We start from the raw sequence: 20,880 nt of genomic DNA on the forward strand, positions 1-20,880 counted from the left end.
AAATATTTCTGAGCTGAAGAAGAGAGGATTAATTGTACAAATTTGTGATGGAGAGCCTCAGAGTTTTTAATGAAGTTGGTCACGAGGTCAGCTGCTTAAAGTGGATATGAAGTAGAGGATTTGAAGAGTGAGCACACGTAAGCTTTGTCACAGCTACTGTAAAGAATAGAGTAAGATTCAGTTAAGGTGGAACTGAAGTCTTTCCGCAGCACGTTCTGTGCTCAGGTTAGCTTGAGCAATGTATATTTATAATAAAGTATGTTCACTCAGAAAAGACTCCTGTAGTAGCTATGAAATCATCGGTTAGCTTTGGAGTTAGAAGGAGCCAACATTTTCAACTGAATTAAAGAGAGAGAAGTAAAAGTTGAGTATTTATTTGTCCTTCCAAACAAATACTCTAGTTTGCCACTGGGACCAGACCAGGGATTAACATTGTGCTAAGGCCCTCATGTGAAACAAGCCTCGTCTCTCAATTTTCTCTGTATGTCTTTTGGGTCATGGGCTGATCACAAATTAAAAGACAACCAAAAATAACATTGAGTCTCTTGACATCAAATCAAGTATGATCTGAGCTTAAGATATGCCAAAAATAATTTAGGCCTGAACATATATATTGACATGGCACCCACTTACAATGAAAAATGGAGTGACTTCTCGATCGACTATAGATGTTATATTAATTTCACCAGTTTTTTGATTAATAATGAAGATTCCATAAGGTGGTTGATCAATTCCTACTCCAGAGATGCGATATGTAACTTGCTGGTTTGCAGCACAATCTGAATGAATCTGTAGAAAAAGCGCAAATGAAAATATTACAGGAAACAAATAAAGTCTGCTGTGTTTGATATATGACATCTGTCTTTCTTGAGAATTGTTGAATATTCTGTCCCTATTATTTTGGGGGAAATTTTGGAAATAGAGAATTATTTTCCTAGGTAAGTGGAGTACTCACAACTCTAGTATTTTCAATGGTAACTGATGATGGAATTAAAGAAATTCAATTTGTGTTTCTACCAAATGGGAGAAAAGTAAAATATCACCCTAATAAATCTAAGTCTATGCAATCATCATTCATTCATTCATTCATTCAATCAATATTTACAATTCGATCATATTATTTTTAGGCTCTGTGCTAGCACTGGGTCTAGAGTAGGAAACTCCTTGCCTTCTTAAAGAGTTGGCCAATGTTGTCATCATATAACATCGATCTTCCAATTCAGAATTTTTTAAAATTGTGGTTTTAGAAGAAGGTTTAAGTGGATTTATGTAGGGAACAAGAGTTATCTGGCTCTGTGTAGAAGCTCTTAATTCTGAAAATGGTGAGGATGTATTAGCAAAAAAGTAAGAAGAGCACCCCAAATAAATGGTTATAGAAACCAGGACTCTTTATTTGAAATAAAATATCGTATGGGGATTGTCTCTGTGTATCTGTATGAAAGTGTGTTTATGTTTGCATGTGTGTCTGTACATACACATATATTTGTATATGAGTGAGTCTGTGTGTGGGGATGTGTTCCTTAGTATATGTGTGTGCATTTGTGTGTGTGTGTGTACACAAAGGAATATGAGGAAAAATGAAAGGAAAGAGTATGAAAGAGGATACATTGTGAATGTTCATAAACAAGGCCAAAGTAGGAATTCAGTTATAATAGTTTATGAGACAGAAAGAGCACACGTTGAAAGAGTTCCTGTGAATGTGCTGAGTGTTAAATTTATTATTTAAATCGCAATATTTTTAAAATCTAAAATTTGAGATAACATATGGTCATGTATTAATTTCACCAATGAGGTGAGTCAATGTTTAACTGTTTACCTGAGTGCCTAAATTACTTAATTTATCCTTTTAATGACTTTCATTTTTATAATCTGAATGACTATAGTTCTGTTCTGCATCATAACTTCTCAGTGAGATCTGTTCATAAAATATTTAAAAGACAAGTTCTTTTGGAACTTTAACTTCATTCATTTTGATTTTCAACTTTATGCTTTTGGGTTGATACTTACTTTGGCGATTGGGTTCCTCTTTGAGTTGTCTTCACCTTCACGACAGGCTGCAGCGAATTTGATCCATTCACGTTTTTGTCTTCTGATTGAATGCCACTTGATGGTGCCATTTTTAGTGTTATAATCTCTTACCTTGAATGGGCAGGGTAAAGTAATGGTACCTATTAACGTTTATTCATAATTCATTTTCTACTGAGAATTTGGAGGAGAGGGTAATTGGAATGTCAGAAACAAAGGATGTTTAATTGGGATAATTGGTAATTTTGATAATCTATTAATTTTAGCATAACATAAATGTTACTTATAAGGATGAGTTTTTATTGGGGAGATATGTTGCTACTTCCAAACCATTTTCTTCATTTTAATTTTTAAAAAATAAATTGGTTTATGTTACCTGGATTCGAAATTCACTATTAACTTCCACCACCACCTATTAAAAAAATAAGATAAACATAATAGTTAATTTTTAATTAAATGCTTTACAATTTATGTTATCAAATCATATAAAAACATCAAACAAATCTAATTCATTATAATTATTTTCTCAGTCTTAGTAGCAAGTGGAGCTGGTATATCTCTCAGGTCTGATGATGTTGCTTTACTTTTAGTTTTTTACTCTTTAATTTTGCTCTTCTTCTTTTTATTACTCTTATTTTTTAACCTCTTTTTCATTCTTAGCCTATGCAAATTCTTGTAATCATTTGAGCTAGGACATTTGAAGCTAGAACCCAGTGGGAATGAGGGTTGGAATCTCAGGCTCTCTTAGTAAACCTTGTACCTGAAGAGCTGGAGATACTCTGATGCATATTTAGTGATATTGAACAATAAATGATGATACTAAAATTTTTTACTATAGTTTCAACATCTGACTAGCCACAGATGGAAATAGAAAAAAATATTTTGGAGTAAGAAAGACACAAAGTACAAAATATCCAGGAAACTTTAGAATACTTGTTCCTTCGCATTTCAATTATAAGTGGAAGGTTTTCTAGTATTCTTGAAAATCTTGTTAATAAATTTTTCACTTGCTTTTTATATGAGAATAAAAAGTTCTAAAATAAAAGCAAATAATTTTCTTTATGTAAAAATGAGTTTGTATTTGATTTTATTGTTAGCACAGAATAGGTGATTTAAATGTATCCTTCCATAGCAAGGAGAATAAATTGTAGAATGGGGACAAATAGCTGAATAAGTAACTTCCATTTGGTTTTTTCTCTTGCTTTATTTATTTAAATATCTATCTATCTATCTATCTATCTATCTATCTATCTATCTATCTATCATCTATCTATCTATCTATCTATCTAATCTATTCATTTAGTTATTTTTATATAAATTTATTAGGGATGACACTGGTTAATAAAGTTATATATTTAAATTGTACAATTCAATAATATATCATCTTTATATTGCGTTTTGTGTTCACCTCTCAAAGTCAAATCTCCTTCTGTCATCATATTCTCCTGTTTTAAATAAGTGAACTAGTCAAGCAGAGCTCTACCTAGTTTCAGCTCTGGACTTCATCTATACATATGACTTATAATATAAAATCAGGATCATTTAACTTATTTTTCTCTGAAAACCAAAGGCCTTTCTAAAAACACAGACACTTAATGTATTAAGTCTAATATGTCAGTATACTTGAGACATCAAAATATTTATGTAAAAAATTAGATATTGCTTTGTAGGCTAGTTTGCATTTATCATTCTAAACTGCACTTAAAATTAACTAAATATGATGTAAATCTTTAGGTCTTATTTCTGTCTAAAGAAGACATTTTTAACTTCTATTTGAAGTTTTCAGAATTGCAAAGTATAAAAACTGTTATCACAATCAGGATTTACCTTTATTACTCAAAGAAAATTATAGTTTACATTTTTAAAAATATTACTAATAGTAATTTCAAAATATAGTAAACTACTTTTTATAGTTAGTTGGTTTTAATTCCACCATTAAATTAAAAATAAAATATTAGTCTTCTAGTACATATTTTTTTAAATTGCCATAATTGATAATTCAAGAAAATATGCATTTATGATTCATATTAGTAGTTTAAAGAGGTAATATTTTTACTATAGGAGTTATATACTCATGGCATATATTTAATGTCAATCATAATCATCATTACTATTACAATTCACTGAATGATAACTACTAGACAACATGTTTAGAGAAATTCATGTGTTTAATCTTCACAAGTACGTGTGGTGAGTACTATAATTATCTTTATTTTACAGATGAAATCGAGGTTTGGATATTAATTTATGGTTAATACAATCCAATACAATTCAGCCTAAATTTGTGCTTGAGGTGTTGGTTTTATGATAAAGTACAAGATAGCCTATTTTAAGAAAATTACTCAGTAAAATATACTACAAAGAACTGACATTACAATTTTTAGAATTCAAAAAAATTTAAATCTAAAAATTTTAATCTAATCTCATATTATCCTTGTGATTAGAAATGCTTATGTACAATAATAACACCAACAATAGTAGTAATACTGAAGGGAAAAAAAGGAAAAGTAAATGGCCCAAATGGTTTGGACACGTAACTGAAATGATATTGTAGATTTCCTCTTGGGTGCAGGATTGAAATGATGTTAATGTAGATGTGTACTACTTGCTACCTGTGAACTCATGAGTATTTATTCCTCTCTCATTTGTGGTTATGGGATGGGGATATGGGGATACCTTATTTGTCTGTGTTGTGGAAACCATTTCTTCATAGCTTACAGAATTATGTGTTCATCTGTTATCTGTCTTGCACTTTCCTGACCACAGTGAAATGTCAGTGCCTGCTGTTTGTTTTGGAGAACTATGCCAGATGACTAATCTTCCAACTTTATGAAGCTGGGTCATTCTTTTTCCCATGAGAGGCAACTTAGGCAGAAGAAGGAGTAGGTTTCACCATAGTGTCAGGCTCTCAATTGGAACAGTAATTAAAAAACTGCCAAGTCTGCTTAAAAATATGTTGTGTTGCCATAACCATATTGTCTTTTGCTCAAAGTCAAGAATTAACTCTGAAACGAAGTCACTTTTTGACTTTCAAAGATAATGAGATAAAAAGAGCACTTGGTAGAGTCAGAAAACTTTCAATGTACTTCCTAAATTCTCTGAGCTTTAGTTTTCTAATTTGTAAAATGACTGGAATTGACTAAATTATGCACAATTACCTTTCTGATTCTAACAACAAATCCCAGTGTGCAGTAGGAAAACATTGAAGTTTTTTGATCATGGCAAAGACATGTTAAAATTGTAGATTTAGGAAAATGACTCTGACAACAATTGGTGGGAGTGGTGGGAAGAGGCAGTGATTATATAGGCTACAAGCAGTTGAGTTTCTGCAAGTCAGTCCAGGGATGGGGAGGATCTGAACCAGAGCAGTGGCAGTGGGAACAAACTGGAAAAGATCAAGGGAGAGATACTGAATGCATGGTTGAAACTGAAAAGGCTTGAGAACAAATGGGATGTGGGACTCAAGAGAGGGAAGAATCTCAGTTGATAGCAGTTTTTAAACGAGGCGATCAGGAGCAAGACAGAAGCAGAATTTAGCAGGTTAGAACACGTCAAGTTTGAGATGTCAGAGAAATGCCTGGTGAAGATGTTCAGTGATTTGAAATATGTGTCAGCACTATGAACAATAGTATATAGATTTGAGTTACTTCTGCTTAGGTAGGATGGTTGAAATCATAGGAGAATTTGAAATTTGTAAAGTAGAGAATACAGCAAAGAAACAACCTGTGGCTGAGAATGAAACTAGGGGAATTCCTACATTTATATAACTGGGAATAATGACAATAAACAAGAAACAAAGGAAGAGATAGAAAAAGAAGTGGCCAAAGAAATAGGAAGAAAGTATAATGCAATGTCACAGATGTCAGAGGAAGGGAGAATTGAATGACAAATATGGTATAAACAAGTGTCAGATGATATTAAAAAGTTAAGTGGAGTGAATCCTGAGGAAATCCTGAGGTTTTCTGTGACCTTTGGGAGAATGCTTTCAGTTGGATGGAATAAGCCCTTCCTGACTGACAGGATTTGGGGAATAAGATGGAGGAGAAGAAGACATGAAGATGCCATGTTTTCAAGAAATTTGGTGATATAAGGAAACAGAAATGATGGTAGAATTAGACGTAACATCCAAGCAGATATTTAGGGAGAGGGAGATGTGGCTTTTTGAAGGTGAAGCAATAGGAGAGTAGGTTATTTTGATTCGGAACAGAAGAGGTTAAGAAAGATTGAGAGAGTAGGAGGAAATAGGCAGAAAGAAAAGACTTTAGAGAGAGAGGGTAAAGAAGAGAGGAAGGATGAAGATTAAAATAAATTGATCAGGAAGGGGAAGTAGAAGGACATCATTCTGAATGATCTAGACCTTGTCCCTAGAGTAAAGGTATAGTTATTTTCTGGTAATTAAAGGAGTAGTTTGGATTCTGAAATAAATTGGGAATACGTGCTGTGGGGCTGTGATGGAGATTCACTTAGTGATGAATACAGGAGTAGTCATGTCAGTTCTCTTGCCCACTGGATATGGGAATTGGGGTAAGTCATTTAGCCATGCTGTGCCTCAGTTTCCTCATCTGTATATGAGACTGAAGTCCTTTCTTATCCAAACGTTCTAAGAAAGCAGTGAATAATTCACTTGAAGTGCATCCTCAATAAGTCTTCCCTTCATCTCTATTGTAGAAGCCAACCCATGTATTTAAAATAAAAAAGCCACAGGACAAAAAACTTCATGCTAATTTCTTTTATTTTTTTTTTAATTTATTTTTTTAGACAAGGCAATCCTTGGTTGACCTCACAGATTGCAAGGACCTTGTCAGCTTACAATCCCTTACTTTTTATTTTTTATGCCTACAGCACCTGGTCTTCCTAGGTGGTCTCCCATCCAGGTACTAACCAGGTCTGACCCTACTTAGCTTCCGAGATCAGACGAGATCAGGCTTGTTCAGGGTAGTATAGCTGTAGACTCATGCTAATTTCAATGACTCTTTAATTATGTTCATTTTAGGTTGTTTTTTTTGGGGGGGGGGAGGATATTGAGTTTTGCGTTTCTTTACATATAGTAAAAAGGGTCTTGAAAGTAGGAATAGTAATTTTTATAAGGAAAATCTCTTGCAGTTAATAATTGTGAGGTGGTCTTTCACAGTCACTTGGCAGTTTTTGTTAAGCATAAAATTCTAATGTGTTTAACTGCTATATACATCACAAGAATGAACTTGAGACAAAGTTAAAATATTATAATTTGCTTCTTTTAAAAAAATCTCCTCTTTTGTCTTTTTTTTGTATTACTTGGACAAAAGTTATTAGTCTGAAGTTGTCTTCTTGATAGGTTGATTTCTCTTATTCATTCATTGGTTTATTCATTTGACAAGTACATAATGATTGTGTATTATGTGGATCCAAGGCTGGATTAAGACTTTTAAAGGGCTTAAGACCTAAAAATATTATGGTAAGCTTTAGATGAAATGTGAAGTAAATGTAATACTATACCATAAAAATAAGTACTGGGAAACAATTATTTCCATGTTTAATATATTGATGATTTTTTGGAGTGTGTGGGGGAAAAGAAGTAGAAGCTATCCAAAAATTCCCTTCTGATGCCTCCTCTTTATGTATGTAATTTGACGTCTATTGAGCAATCTCGCACTGGTGCAAAGCGCTATGAAGGATATAAAAGTGAATCAGACACAGAACCTGCCTTCAAATAACTTATAGTCAAGTGGTTTTATGAGCCACAGGCAGCCATTAATTTGTGGGGAAATGGTTTTTAATTGGACAAGTTTAAATGATTGAGCTCTATTTTCATAAGCCAATATGAGGGCATGGATCAGCAGCCAATGGCATTTGAACTACTTTGACCTGCCTAAATCCATTAAAGAAATTTACATGTCAAGCATAACCAGCAAGGGTGGCATGACCCAGCACTCCAAAAGAGTGTTGTCTCATTGATGGAAGCGTAATAAATCTAACTGCAATGCTGAGCATGCCTCCTGCTTATATGTTAGGCAATGTCTAGTGAGACCTGGGGATATTCAGCAACAATGTTCTTAAAGAATGTATAATGAAGGAAGAGTTATTAGAAATTAAGAGCTCTGAGTATAAATAAGAGTGTTACTTTTTAGATTCATGAGCCTTGTTCAATAGGTGAATCTTGTCCTTCACATTAATAAGATAGCATTTCCTAGTACTTTAGAGTTTTCTATTACCCAAATCGGGCATGGCAAAACATTTTTACTCTGCAGCAACTAAAACCAATTAAATGATGATAAATTTGTACTCTCTATTTTCATAAAGGTGAAGGAAGATGCAGTTAAGCACACCATATAAATGGAAATTATTTTGCTTAAATACAATTTATAAATTTTACTAAGCAGGTGAACAGAAATACTGCTTCCATTTTTATAAAATATTTTACTGAAATACTAATATCTATAATATATATCGTTATAGTATGTGCAAGAAAGCATAAAGAATCCCTTCTTTTGCTTGTCTACTGTTTGGTCTGTAGTAGTTTGTTAGTCTTTCCTTTGCTTTAAGCATCAGTGAACACAATTATGAGAATTTAAGATGTGCGATTCAAATAAGTTGATGAATTACATAATAAAGTACATATTATTTTTTAAGTATATCATCCTGAGTGCTGAGAAATATTCTGATAAACTGCTTACGTGCTAAATAATTTCAGCTAAGTTCGAATTGTGAAGTTACTTTATTTGGTGGTCAGAGGGTGTTTTTTCTTTTCTTTTTTCTTTTTGAAAGGGAATATTAACTGTGGGAAAAGACGACGCTAGGCTGGTATGATGAACTGAAGAAATTGGATCATTACCGGTACCAGATAAAGATAGGTTTATTTGAGTTCTTTGCTGTAGAAATTGGCTTTTATAGGAAAGACAACTTGAGGTTTGTATTGATTTGACTAGTTGGACCTGACAAATTTGCAAGTAATTTTTAGAAATTAGAACTATAAAAATTCTACTGGTTCAAAAAATAAAAAATAAATAAAAATTCTACTGGTTCTATTTTGTGTTCCCACAGTGACCATGCCATACCTTACATTATTGTCACATCCATTCTGAGATTTCTTATATTTGGTGAATAGATAACATTGTTCTCTGGCCTAGAATACAGTCTAACCCCTGCCTCCATACACTAATTTGATGGAAACAAAAAGAAAGAAAAGTAAATGCAAAATTAATAATATTATTTGGCTTGCTGTGTTATAACAGGTGTAGGCTATTGTCTGTTCAGGAGACTTGTCTAAATAATGGAACAGTCATGGGGCAAACTTGGTTGCTGCAAGAGCAGGTTCTTTATCTTTATGCTCTCTGATCTAAACCACTACTTTGAACAAGGTCTAAAACCTTTAGGTATATTGAGCAAACTATATAACATACTTGAAAATTATGGCTGTCCAGCACGCAAGTGTATTCGTATTACAGATACTACTAGTTTAAGTGTTTTAAAGGTGTTCAGAATTGCTCCCTGCTATAGATTTTCACTTACTGACTTTAAGTAGAAAAGAATATAAAGACTTTACATAGTTTTTTTGGTTTGTTTTTTGTTTTGTTTTGTAAAAGCAAACATTCGCAGTAAGCCTAGCAGAAAAGTGAGTGAAAAAGTTTGCTATAGTGGTGGTTAATTTTCAGAAAAAATATAGTATTTTAAAGCAAAAATAGACTGCATAACTCCAAAAGACATTTATGCAAATCATCTGGTAAAATCAGAGGGAAAAATAAATTATGACTTTCCAAACTTTAGAAAGTGAAATATTTTATAAAAATACTTACGATAATGTAAAAATGAAACATTTTAATCACAGAATAAGTTCTTTGAGAAACAATTTTCATAAAGCATATGAAAAATCTGTGATTGATTCTAAAGTAAAATTTGGCAACAAAAATACACAAAGATGCCTATCCAGACTCAGAGAATAAAATACAACTATCCAGAAACCTCTCTAGAAAGAGAGAAAGTTCAATAAAGACACATGATTTTGATAAAATGATAAATTTTACTGAAGAATGACTAATTAGAAAGTGGATGATTAAAGAAATTTTACAGGATGTAATTATTTAGGAATAATCATAAAAATAATGAAATAAGGTGTTTTATAGAGTCAATGAAAGTACATAAGCATCTGAATGAACTTTAATCAATTATAACTATAATAAGCCTTAATGGATCAAATTTATATGAAATTAAAAATAAAAGTATTTGTTTATTTTACAATTCATAAATACTCTTATGTTCAAATGACATACTGTGAGGTTTATTAATCCTTGCCACATCCCAAGTTATGATATCAATTGATCCTAAAGACACATTAAAAAGTCCATGGAATAGGGCCTATGTTTAAAGAGCAGTTTGGAACTAAAGCTACCCATTTATTGATGCTCATTTGTAACTAAATCTCCTGATTATGACCTCTCTTAATTAATAAACTGAATTCAAACCATAAATCAAAGATCTAATTTGTTATTATAGAAACCCAACAATCCAGTTCCAAAATAAAGCAAGTAGAAACATATACGAACCACAGCACTGTACCCTGCCAAATTGGATCATGATTTAACTGTCATTTGTCTCTTTGGATTACATTAACTTTACTGTGAGACTATGATTTTAAAATTTGTGACATAAGTGAAACTGAGGCAACACATCAGTTCTGCACTTAGTATTATCTTTAAAAAGAAAATATAGATGTAAGGGGAACAATGATAAAACATTTAATTACATTTGTCTGACCATCAATGTACAACTTGTATATCACAGTCATTACTGATTTTCCATTAGTAAGAACCAGTATTGTAATAATTATACTTACTTCTTAATTAGAGCCATTTCTTCATCTACTGTGTCATTTATAAATCTCTCATACTGCCTTTTTTTAAATAACAAAATATCATTTTAAATAAAATCATAGGTTAGCAGTGTAGGGCTTTCAATATTAGTGACATGGATCCCAACCACAAGTGACACTGATGAGATTATTTGGATAGTGAGGCCAGTCACAAACTGCTATGATTTTAATTTATATGGATCCTATTTTTATGTTTTAAAAATTATAGTGAATCTACCAGTAAAGATACCAAAAGAATGAAAAATGTTGAGGTTAAAAATCAGGACACACCTGTGATATTACTTTAAAAGACAAGCTTCAAAAGAGAATTTGAACCAAGAGCTAATAAATAGTGATACGACTTTCCCAAATTCAATATTTTCCCAGCGTCACTTAACAATGACTTTGATGTCACGGATGTGATATGATGAGTTGACACTGATGCACTAATGTGATCTTAAGTCTTTAATTAAAGAAATAACTAAAAATCTAGTTCATAAAAATCATTAACATAAACTTTTAATGGGCTTAAGTTAGAAATAACACTAAATAACATTTTCTAAAAGGTTCTCACTTTACAACAAGAATGATCATGGAGAATTTTTAACAGAATCCACTTACCAGAAAAATGAACAGCACCGCAGCTATTCTAAAGGAGTGCCAGTCCATCCCTGCTGGGTTCTCTTACATTCAGGACTAAGGGAAAGTTGTTTCTTCTCTGTTCTTTTTCTTTCCCCCACTCAGCTGGTGTCTGATTAAAATAATTTCTCAGTAGATGTTCTTACATGCAGGCTTTGAGGTGTTTCTACCTTCTCTGGGAGAAGGACTGAATGTACGTATAACCAGTCTAGATCCCCACCCTAAAAACTTGGGCTGGTCTCACTAAAATGCTTGACAAGATCATCATTGCTCCCAGGTAAAAGCTTAGGGACACACCCTTCTTCCAGCTGAAAGGCAGCTCTCTGTAGGGCATGGAAGATTCACTACTTTACTGAAGATTTTCAGTGGCAGGCATTTAAAATGATCCAAAGTATAGAGAATTATACAATTGATAAGAGCTTTTTATCCTATGCTTTATTCACAAGTTGTTTAGCTTCTTCTTATATTAAAAAGTCCAGTGTAACCTGGATGCTTTTATTATTCAGAGGATTATTTGGCCCATGCTCATAGCCACTCAGGTCACAGTAGAAAATTACAAACTTTCTATTTAGGTGGGTGTTAGGAAATAGTCATTCTCAAAGTTGTTCTTTAAGAGACCGAAAATTTGCTAATGCTGAGTGAGGATTTTTTTAAAGCACTAATTTAAACAAGCAAAACTGTGATACTTACAATTATAAGGTCCTCTGCATAAGTTACAGCTCTCTTTAAGTGATCAAGCTAAGTCCAGGGAAGTCTCTATTTTTCTCCCTCAGTGAATATTTTCTCTCCCCAACTAATTTCCTCTCTTTAAAGTTCTGCCCTTTTTGAGTACAGAATTTTTTTAAAAATATCGTTGTCAGATTAAAAGTAAATAAAACCTCCAATTAAATCCTGTAGGTAATTTAGAAAATGAGGATCAGTGCCTGAAATACTAATGGAAACACAGAAAGCTGCTCTTCAGGTGAGGTGGGTTAAAAGTCAGTGGTAATTCCCAAGCACAGAGCCAAGAATCTGTATAGCGAGCCAATTAGAACACAGGGAACACACTGAAGAAATGGCTGCCCACACATGCAAATGGGGAACTGAGCAGCCCTGAGGTTTGTAAAAATAGAGTGACTCTCACAAGGCAGCATTTGACAGCATTCTTGGGATATGTTCTCTTCACCTCGCAATGTCTGGTAAAAATATTGTGAGTGGAAGGAAATCTATGCAATTCAAAATGGCAATCTGGAACAAAAGACCTATTGGATAAGAAGTTGATTATGGCCAAAAGGATGCTAAAAACATCCCTGAAAGGAAGGACATCTCTGAGGGTCAGAGCTTCTATAGAATGCTATCATTTCACTGCAGGTGTGTAGCAAAGGTTACTCAACAGCTGTTTGAAATTCCATGCTATTTGGAGCTTAGAGAGGAGATAGGCTGTCTATATTTACTTGCCATGAAGAAGAATGCTTCTAAGAGGAACTGTTTGATATAAGTAAATAAAATAAAAGGAGACGATCAGGCTGAATTTCTCATTAGTCGAATAAGATAGATTGTTGACTTATGACAGTCTGAGCAATATATATTAGTAGTAAGATTGACCATGAACGACTGAAGACTCACTGGACACCAGAAATGAAAAAAATCTGCTCTTGCAGGTGGATAAAGTGAGTGCTTTATCCACCTTAAATTCTGGGCACAGGCCCTCATCAGTATAATGACTCTCTGCCAAGCCCAACCTTGGCTCCACCCCTAACTTAATGCCCTGCTCCAACAATTACAACCATCTAGAACTTTCATAAGGCAGTAACCTCTCCAGCGCCTTTCTGATGGCAGGACACGAACACTGCAGGGCAGCGGCTAACTTGACCATCATATGAGAACTAGAGACACTAAACACCAGTGGGAAAAGGAATTTATGAATCACCATCTTTCTTCTTTCACCTCTTTCCCCGCTGCTTTCTCTTTCCTACTCATTTTAATGTCCTTAGTTCAGCGTTGTCCAATAGAACTTTCTGAAATGTGAAAACGTTCTCTATCTGTGCTATCCAATACGATAGTCATTGACCACACGTGCTTACTGAGCAAATGTGGCTGCCATGACTAGGGAACTGAATTTTTACTTTATTTAATTTTAATTAATTTAAATTTAAATAATCACATGTGGAGGGTGGTTACGATGTTGCACAATTCTATTACCTTCTGTCTTATTCTATACCTTAACTCCTTCTGTTCCTTATAAATTCAACTGCTTTTCTCAACTGAGGGAAGTCCAGCTTTGCTCCAGTTTCCAATCAGTACCTTTTGGTTCCCTTTTCTTTATGTACTTCTATTATCACAGTTGGTCCAGTCCTTTTCCTAAACTCTTTACTGATCCTATTCCCTAATGTTAATGAGTTAAAATACTTTAAAACATAAGCAACAAAAACCCCTCTCATCTCCATATTTACATTTTCCAGCCGCCTTATCTGTAAGCTTACACTACATCATCACATAACTGTGCTACACAAGTTTGTTTCACCAATCTGATCTTATTGTACCCTGTTTGTACTCTGAACATTGTTTATTAAGTGTACTTCTACCTACATATCAACAGTTCTCATGTCATGGAAATTTTATGAAATTCAGGGTAATTGTTTGGAATTTCCCTAGTAAGCTAACAGATTTGTTTTCACAGGGATCAAGATTTTCCTGGGAAAGGATTTTCCTCTTTTGTAAGGCACTGTAAACTCTAGAGTGTCATCCCAAGTGCCTACTTTTCTATTTGTTCAATTTGGGATACTGTAATATCCTCTTGAAAGAAAACATAATCAGCATCTTTCATTAAAGGTGATGAATTTTACTGATCTAGAATTTTTAAAGTCTAATTAAAGTAACTGGCTTTTCTATCCATCTTCATTTAGACAGCACCCATAGCATGGACTCACATTTCAGAGCAATGCTTTGGTTATATTTTTATGTTATATGTGATCCTCTGGTTTCGTTGATGTGTCTAAATTACCCTAATCAACTCTACAAACTGCTTTAAAAGAAGTGAAACAAAAATAAATACTAAATATAGAGGAAAAAATTGAGGTAAATGTGTTAAGAATAATACAAACAAAAAATTTTTGCATTTGCCACTATATCAATGTTACTGTCATATGTATTGATTCCAGATCTGCTTCACATTGTTTAAAATTATACTGTTCCTCTCTTCTCATGGCTGAGTAATATTCCATTTATATATGTACCACAGCTTCTTTAGCCAACTATCTATTGTAGGACACTTCAGGTGCTTCCATGTCCTGGCCACTGTAAATAATGCTGCTATGAATATCAGTGTGCAAATATCTTTTTGGATATGGGTTTTCAAATCTTTGGGGTAAATGCCCAGTAGAGGGATTGCTGGATCAACACGGATGGACCTCGAGATAATCATGCCATGCAAAATAAGCCAGACAGAAAAAGTTGAAAATCACATGATATCACTTATATGTGGGATATAAACCTAAAAGCAACAAATAAACAGAGACTCATGGACATGGACTATAGACTAGCGTTTACCAGTGGGTAAGGGGTGGATGAGGAGGGGAGAGGTAGACGCGGTAAAGGGGGTCAAATATAGGGGGTTAGGGGGAGGGCGAAGTGGATAAAGGGGATAAAATATATGGCAGCTGAAGAAAACTGGACTTTGGGTGGTAAACACACAGTAGAATATTCAGATGTCAAATTATAATGTGCATCTGAAAATTATATGATTGTATTAACCAATGTTACCCCAATAAACTTAAGTTTTAAAAAGTCAAAAAAAATTAGACTGTTCCTCAGTGGGTCACATCTGGGGGATAGAGACAGCTCTTTTAGATTAAAAGAGACTTTTCTTTTAATATATGACAATCAAATATCTGATCTTTAATTGAATTCCTGATTTGAATAAAATAGCTATAGAAATAATTTGGGGAGTACTTGGAGAAATTTAAATATGGGTTTTAGAAAATTATTATCTATTTTATTACATTAGGTAGTCATAGGTCTTTATTTTTAAAGATACATGCTATCTTTATGAAGAAGAAAAATCTCATGATATAGAAATTTTCTTTATTGTAATTCAGCAATAAAATAAGTGTAAATATGACATATTAACAATTATTAAATCTAAATAATAGTATATGGTTTTTTTTTTGTATATTTGAGAATTTTTATAGTTAAAATAAGAGTAATGGACTAAAGTAGTGGTTGGCAAAGTATAGCCATTGGCTAAAGCTGGCCCACTGCCTTTTTTTTTTTTTTTTAACATAACCATACTTATTTGCTTATGGATTGTGTATAGCTGTTTTCCCCCTACAACAACAGAACTGAATAATTATGACAGAGATCATGTGGCCTGCGAAACCTAAAATAATTACACATCTGGCCCTTTATAGAAAAAAATTTGCTTGCTTCTGGACTAGATGAATAGATTATAGTTTGTCATACAAAATATGACTCGTTAGTAAATTAGTAGATCTTAGGAGAATCCACAAGATTGATCTAAAGAGTGTGAATAGAAATCATGATAACTAAAGTAACCACTAAAGTTAAAGCAATTAATTACTGAGGAAAAGATACATCTTTATTATCAAATTATATTTTTAGTTTTATTTTTAGTTTTTATTTTCAGAAAGACTTGGTTTAATTGACCAGAATAATTGACAGCCCAACTTATCTTCCGCTCTTTTAAACCAGATTTAAGGAAAATCTTCATTTTATTTTTCTCTAGTCAATCCTAGAATAAGAGTTTAACAGCATTGCCTCTTGAAGTATTTTTCTCTGTATAGAAAGAATATTCAGGAGTGGAGAAAATCTTAAATGATTTTGAGAACATTGGACTCTCTCTTATACTTAAATAGTTTATGATGAAATAAAAGAGGTGAAAGAATCTAAGTTATTATTGTCTGTTCTTTAAAAAATTAAAAAATAATTTTAGCTGAACATCCTTTGCATGTTCGTTGCTGTGCTAGATGCTGTGGAACATTCACAATAATTTTAAACCCTGCCCTTAAAGAGGTTTTATTACTACTTCCTTCTGGAAGACTGCCTTATTCACACAACTATGTGTATTTGCTACGCCCCCCTCCCACTCTCCCCACCTCTTATACTCCTTGGATTGTAAGTGCAAGTTTGATTCTTCCTTTTACTTATAATAAATTATCATCAGTTCAGTTCTACAATATTTTTTTCCTTTGGTCTAACATATGCATTGCACTATGCTAAGAACTGAAGTTATAAAGATGGATACATCATGTCCTTGCCCTCAAGGGCTCCAGGCTAGATGGAATGAGAAAGACAACAGGCTTTTCCTCAATATGCTAAGTGGAAGCATGCAAAGTGCTTTGGGAACCCTTAGTCCAATTTTGTTGGATGTGATGTCAAATAAATCTTAAAATGCTCGATATCTTCTTTTTTGTTGTTGCTTACCTAAAGGAACTCATATTATACTTTCAAATTTATATCTTCTTTTGTCTCATCTTTATCTTTCTGTCTTCATTTCTGCTGCTACAGATTTTCCTGGCCCTCTTCACCTGGTATTGCTGTGCCACAATTCTAGTTGCACCTCTCACTCTTCCCTTTTAATTCATCTTGTATCCATTGTCCAGAATAGTGTTTCTGAAACATCGCTTTCCTTATATCATTCCTCTTCTCAAGAAACCACAGTATCTCCATATTTCCTCCCAGATCAAAATATATTTATGTCACAAACCCTGTGTCTCTAGATTGTTTACTGTTTTTGATGGAAGCAAAATGCGATCACCTCCACAGTCTTAAGATTTTTCTCCATTGCCTTCCAATTTTGAAGAACCTGTTTTTGTTGATGATAATATCAATACGTTTCAGGGTAAGACACTGATATTTGTTTAGAATATTTTCCATTTAGGGGTGTGCGTATATTTTATGAGGAGGTAAAATGTTGACTTCATCATTTTCAGAAACTGTTGATAACTTCTAGAACTTCTAGAAGTTCTAGAAATTCCATTCCACCAACATTTTTTGAGTCCTACTAGAGATTCTTCTAGTTGACAGGAGAGATAAAAATAGGTAATAGAAGTGTATAACTTTAAGAAGTCTACAATCTTGACTGGATCTCAAAGAGGTGATGAGGCTTGTCTCTATTACAAGGCATATTGATGTATGTGCTATAGGAAAGGTCAATAGTGTTTTATGAGGCCTGAAAAAGGGAAATAATTTTCACATTAATGACAACTCATTAAGGGTATTGGAGAACATTTCATGAAAGAGGTAGATTTTTAAAATTTCAGGATGACTACATTCTCAACAAATGAAGATGTAAATGGAAAAAGTGACAGAAAAAATATGTATTTTTTCGTGCCAAAAAGGAGTAATAATGGACCTAGGTGTACTATTTGTGAGATGTGGCAGTGCGGATGAGTTAAAACAATATGGAAGACTTTGAATGCCTTTCTAAGGAATTTGGATGTTATTTTATGGCAGACAAAGAACCACTGTGGGCTTTAGGGCAAGGTATTAACCTAATCAAAATTGTGTTTAAGGAATTTGTCCTGGATACTGTGATGAATGGATAGAGAAGAGATCCCAGAGAAAGAAAGATGAGTTTAGAGGCCAGTTGAAAGTTTTTCTAGGAATGTAGGTTCAATGTTAGAAAATTCAATTATAATTTTTAACCATTGTAACAACTAAAACAACAAAAAGCTTTCATAGGTGCTTTTAAAAGCTTGATATAATTTATCATCTATTTTTAAATGAAAGAATAAAATGTAAACAAATAGGATGATCACTAACTTGACAAAAACTTTGTGTTATACAAAAATCTACCATTATGCTTAGTGTAAAAATGGTAAACACATTTTTATTAAAATCAAGAAAAAGTTCTCACCTTTATATTACTTAATGTTTTCTGGAAGTAATAACCAAATATAAATATTGGAAAAAAGTTAAAATTGTGACTATTTACAAATAATAAAATTTCTACATGGCAATTCCAAGAGAATCAATTAAAAAATATTGCAAATGACATCACAATTTATTAAGGTGGCTGAATATCTAATTAATAAACAACATTCAATAATCTAAAGAATTATTGGTTAGGGAATATAATGAAAGAAATATAAAAAAAATTGTTTATAATAGCAACTATAAATGTAAACTACTTAATAACAAAGCAGAAACGTGTAGAACCTGCACAATGAAAACTTTTCAGCTTTCCTGAGAGAAAGTAGACATAAATAAATAGAAAGATATACTTTGTTTTTGTAAAGAAAGATGCAATATGATGAGGAAACTCTCAAAAATCCTTTTTTTTGGAACTTGACAAAATAATTTCATATACATATGGAATAACAAATAATCAAGAACAGAAATGAAAATTCTAGTATTTGAAAAATACAGTAATGTGGTCAAGCCTGAGAAGATATTAAACATAAAGCTACAGTAATTAAGGCAATTTGGAATTGGAAAATTAATAAAAAGATCAATGAAAGATTAAGGACTCCAGGAATAGATTTAATGTATGGTTAAGAAAAGATCTCTAGTATACAGATGGTTTTCAGATCACTGAGAAAAGTGCACATAATTCCAAAGATGATGTTGAGCAAGTGTCTAGACATTTAGAACAAAATTAACATACTCCTTAGACCAGAAAAATTCCAGATGGAGAAAAATCTAAATGTAAAGGGAGCCAGTCAGTCACAGAAGAGAAAAACTGAGTGAAATTTTAAATACCTTAAACTGGGGAATGTCTATCTAAATCTAGAACCCGTAAAGTAAAGGACTGATGAATTTTAGAAACTTAAGAATCTAAAAGTGTATATAGCAAACGAGCATAAGCAAAGAAAAAAACAAAGGTGGTAAGCTAGGAAAAAAAGATTTTTTACATGGGTAACAATGAAAATTTAGTTCCCATAATATATATTGAGCTCTTGAAAATCTGTTAGAAAAAATTGACAACTCAAAAGATAAATAAGAAAAGGACATAAATAGATCTTTTACTTAAAAAGACATAAAATAGTTAATAGGCAGAAGAAAAGATACTCAATCTTGTTTGGAATTAGATATATAAATAACAACAAATACAAGTAAAAATATTCCACAGATCAGATTAGCATTTGGTAACAAATACATTAGATAATACCCATTTTGGAGGAGGAAGTAAGAAAATAGGAAATCATCTCATTAACTGAAAGTCGAAGTGAAAGTTGGTACAATGTTTTGGGTAAGGCAATTTAACAATAGCTAACAAAAATTTAACTATACATACACTTTAATGCAGCAATTTCCATCCTCTGAATTTAGCCCCAGATATATTAGTACAATTGATTTAAAATGCACATGCAAGGATGTTTGTTGCATTATTGGTGTAATAGTGAAAAAATGATAGTAACCCAAATGTGTGTCAGAGCAGAATTTGTTAAATAAATTAGGGTGCATTTGTGTATTGGAATGAAAAAATGATACATCTCTGTATAATGATATGGAAAGCGGTACAAGTTACAGTAAGTTTAAAAACCAAGATATAGAACAATGTGTATATACTTTTGTACAAAAATACATTTGGTACACACATTTTTATATCTGCATAGAAATTTTCTGAAATTACTTGCAAAAGTCTGTTTATTGGAGAAGAAACTGTATGTTTAATTTTGTATTCTTCTTACCTGTTTCATCATTAGCAGGATTTTATTTTGTAACAAAAAGTGAAAATATTTTAGGCTTTATAATTGACCTATATATGTATATATATGAATGAAAGTTGTAAGTTTGAAGGTGACAATGAAATTGAGTGAGTAGAGGAAATCACTTAGGGAGAGCATAAGGAGAAAGACATGAAAATATCTGAAGAGAAAATTTGCATGTTTACATTTGTTTGGTAAAAGAAGAGAAGATTCAGCAAAACAGACAGAAAAGGTGCTCCAAAGAAGTGGTAAAACTAGTTTGGTCCAATGTAATTTAAACCAAAGGAAGAGTTTTGAGATGAAAAGATTTCAGAACAGTCCTGAAAATAGGAAAAAAATAGGAAGAGCACAAACATTCTCCTGATTTCTTTCCAACTCTCTGGCTCTTCTGTTTTTTTTTGTTTGTTTTTTGTTTGTTTGTTTGTTTGTTTGTTTTCTGCAGACATATCCTTCTCTAAGCACCTATTCTGCTTTTGATGCATTGTTTCCTGTAGGTGTGGTCCTATAGCTCTCTCCCCTGTCTATAGTCTCTAGATTGGTCTCATGCAGCAACTTCCTACAGGTAGCTCTACCCAGTCCAGATCTTTTTAATTCTGAACTCCAGACCTACACATCCAAATGCCAACTTGACATTTCCTCTTGTCAGTTTCTAATACAGCTCAAATTCAACATGCTGAAAATTTATGTTTTCCCTCTCAGAAAGAGTTCCTTTACTTTAACCAGGCAATAAAACTGCCATCT

General features: G+C 32.8%; 1 protein-coding gene and 1 pseudogene across 1 annotated transcript in view; both read right to left on the reverse strand.

The window, feature by feature from the left end:
* Positions 1–11,518, reverse strand: part of DSG1 (desmoglein 1) — a 35,425-nt gene extending 23,907 nt beyond the window's left edge. Inside the window, exons 1-4 of the mRNA XM_006920005.1 lie at positions 11,471–11,518; positions 2,402–2,437; positions 2,008–2,139; positions 634–789 (exon numbers count right to left, since the gene is read on the reverse strand). Of these exons, the coding sequence (XP_006920067.1) occupies positions 634–789; positions 2,008–2,139; positions 2,402–2,437; positions 11,471–11,518 (372 nt within the window). The remainder of the gene's footprint in view (positions 1–633; positions 790–2,007; positions 2,140–2,401; positions 2,438–11,470) is intronic.
* On the reverse strand, positions 6,859–6,977 carry LOC112469447 (annotated as a pseudogene).
* Positions 11,519–20,880: the final 9,362 nt, after the last annotated feature.

This window comes from Pteropus alecto, unplaced genomic scaffold (genome assembly GCF_000325575.1).
Source record: "Pteropus alecto unplaced genomic scaffold, ASM32557v1 scaffold146, whole genome shotgun sequence".
Classification (NCBI taxonomy): Eukaryota; Metazoa; Chordata; class Mammalia; order Chiroptera; family Pteropodidae; genus Pteropus; species Pteropus alecto.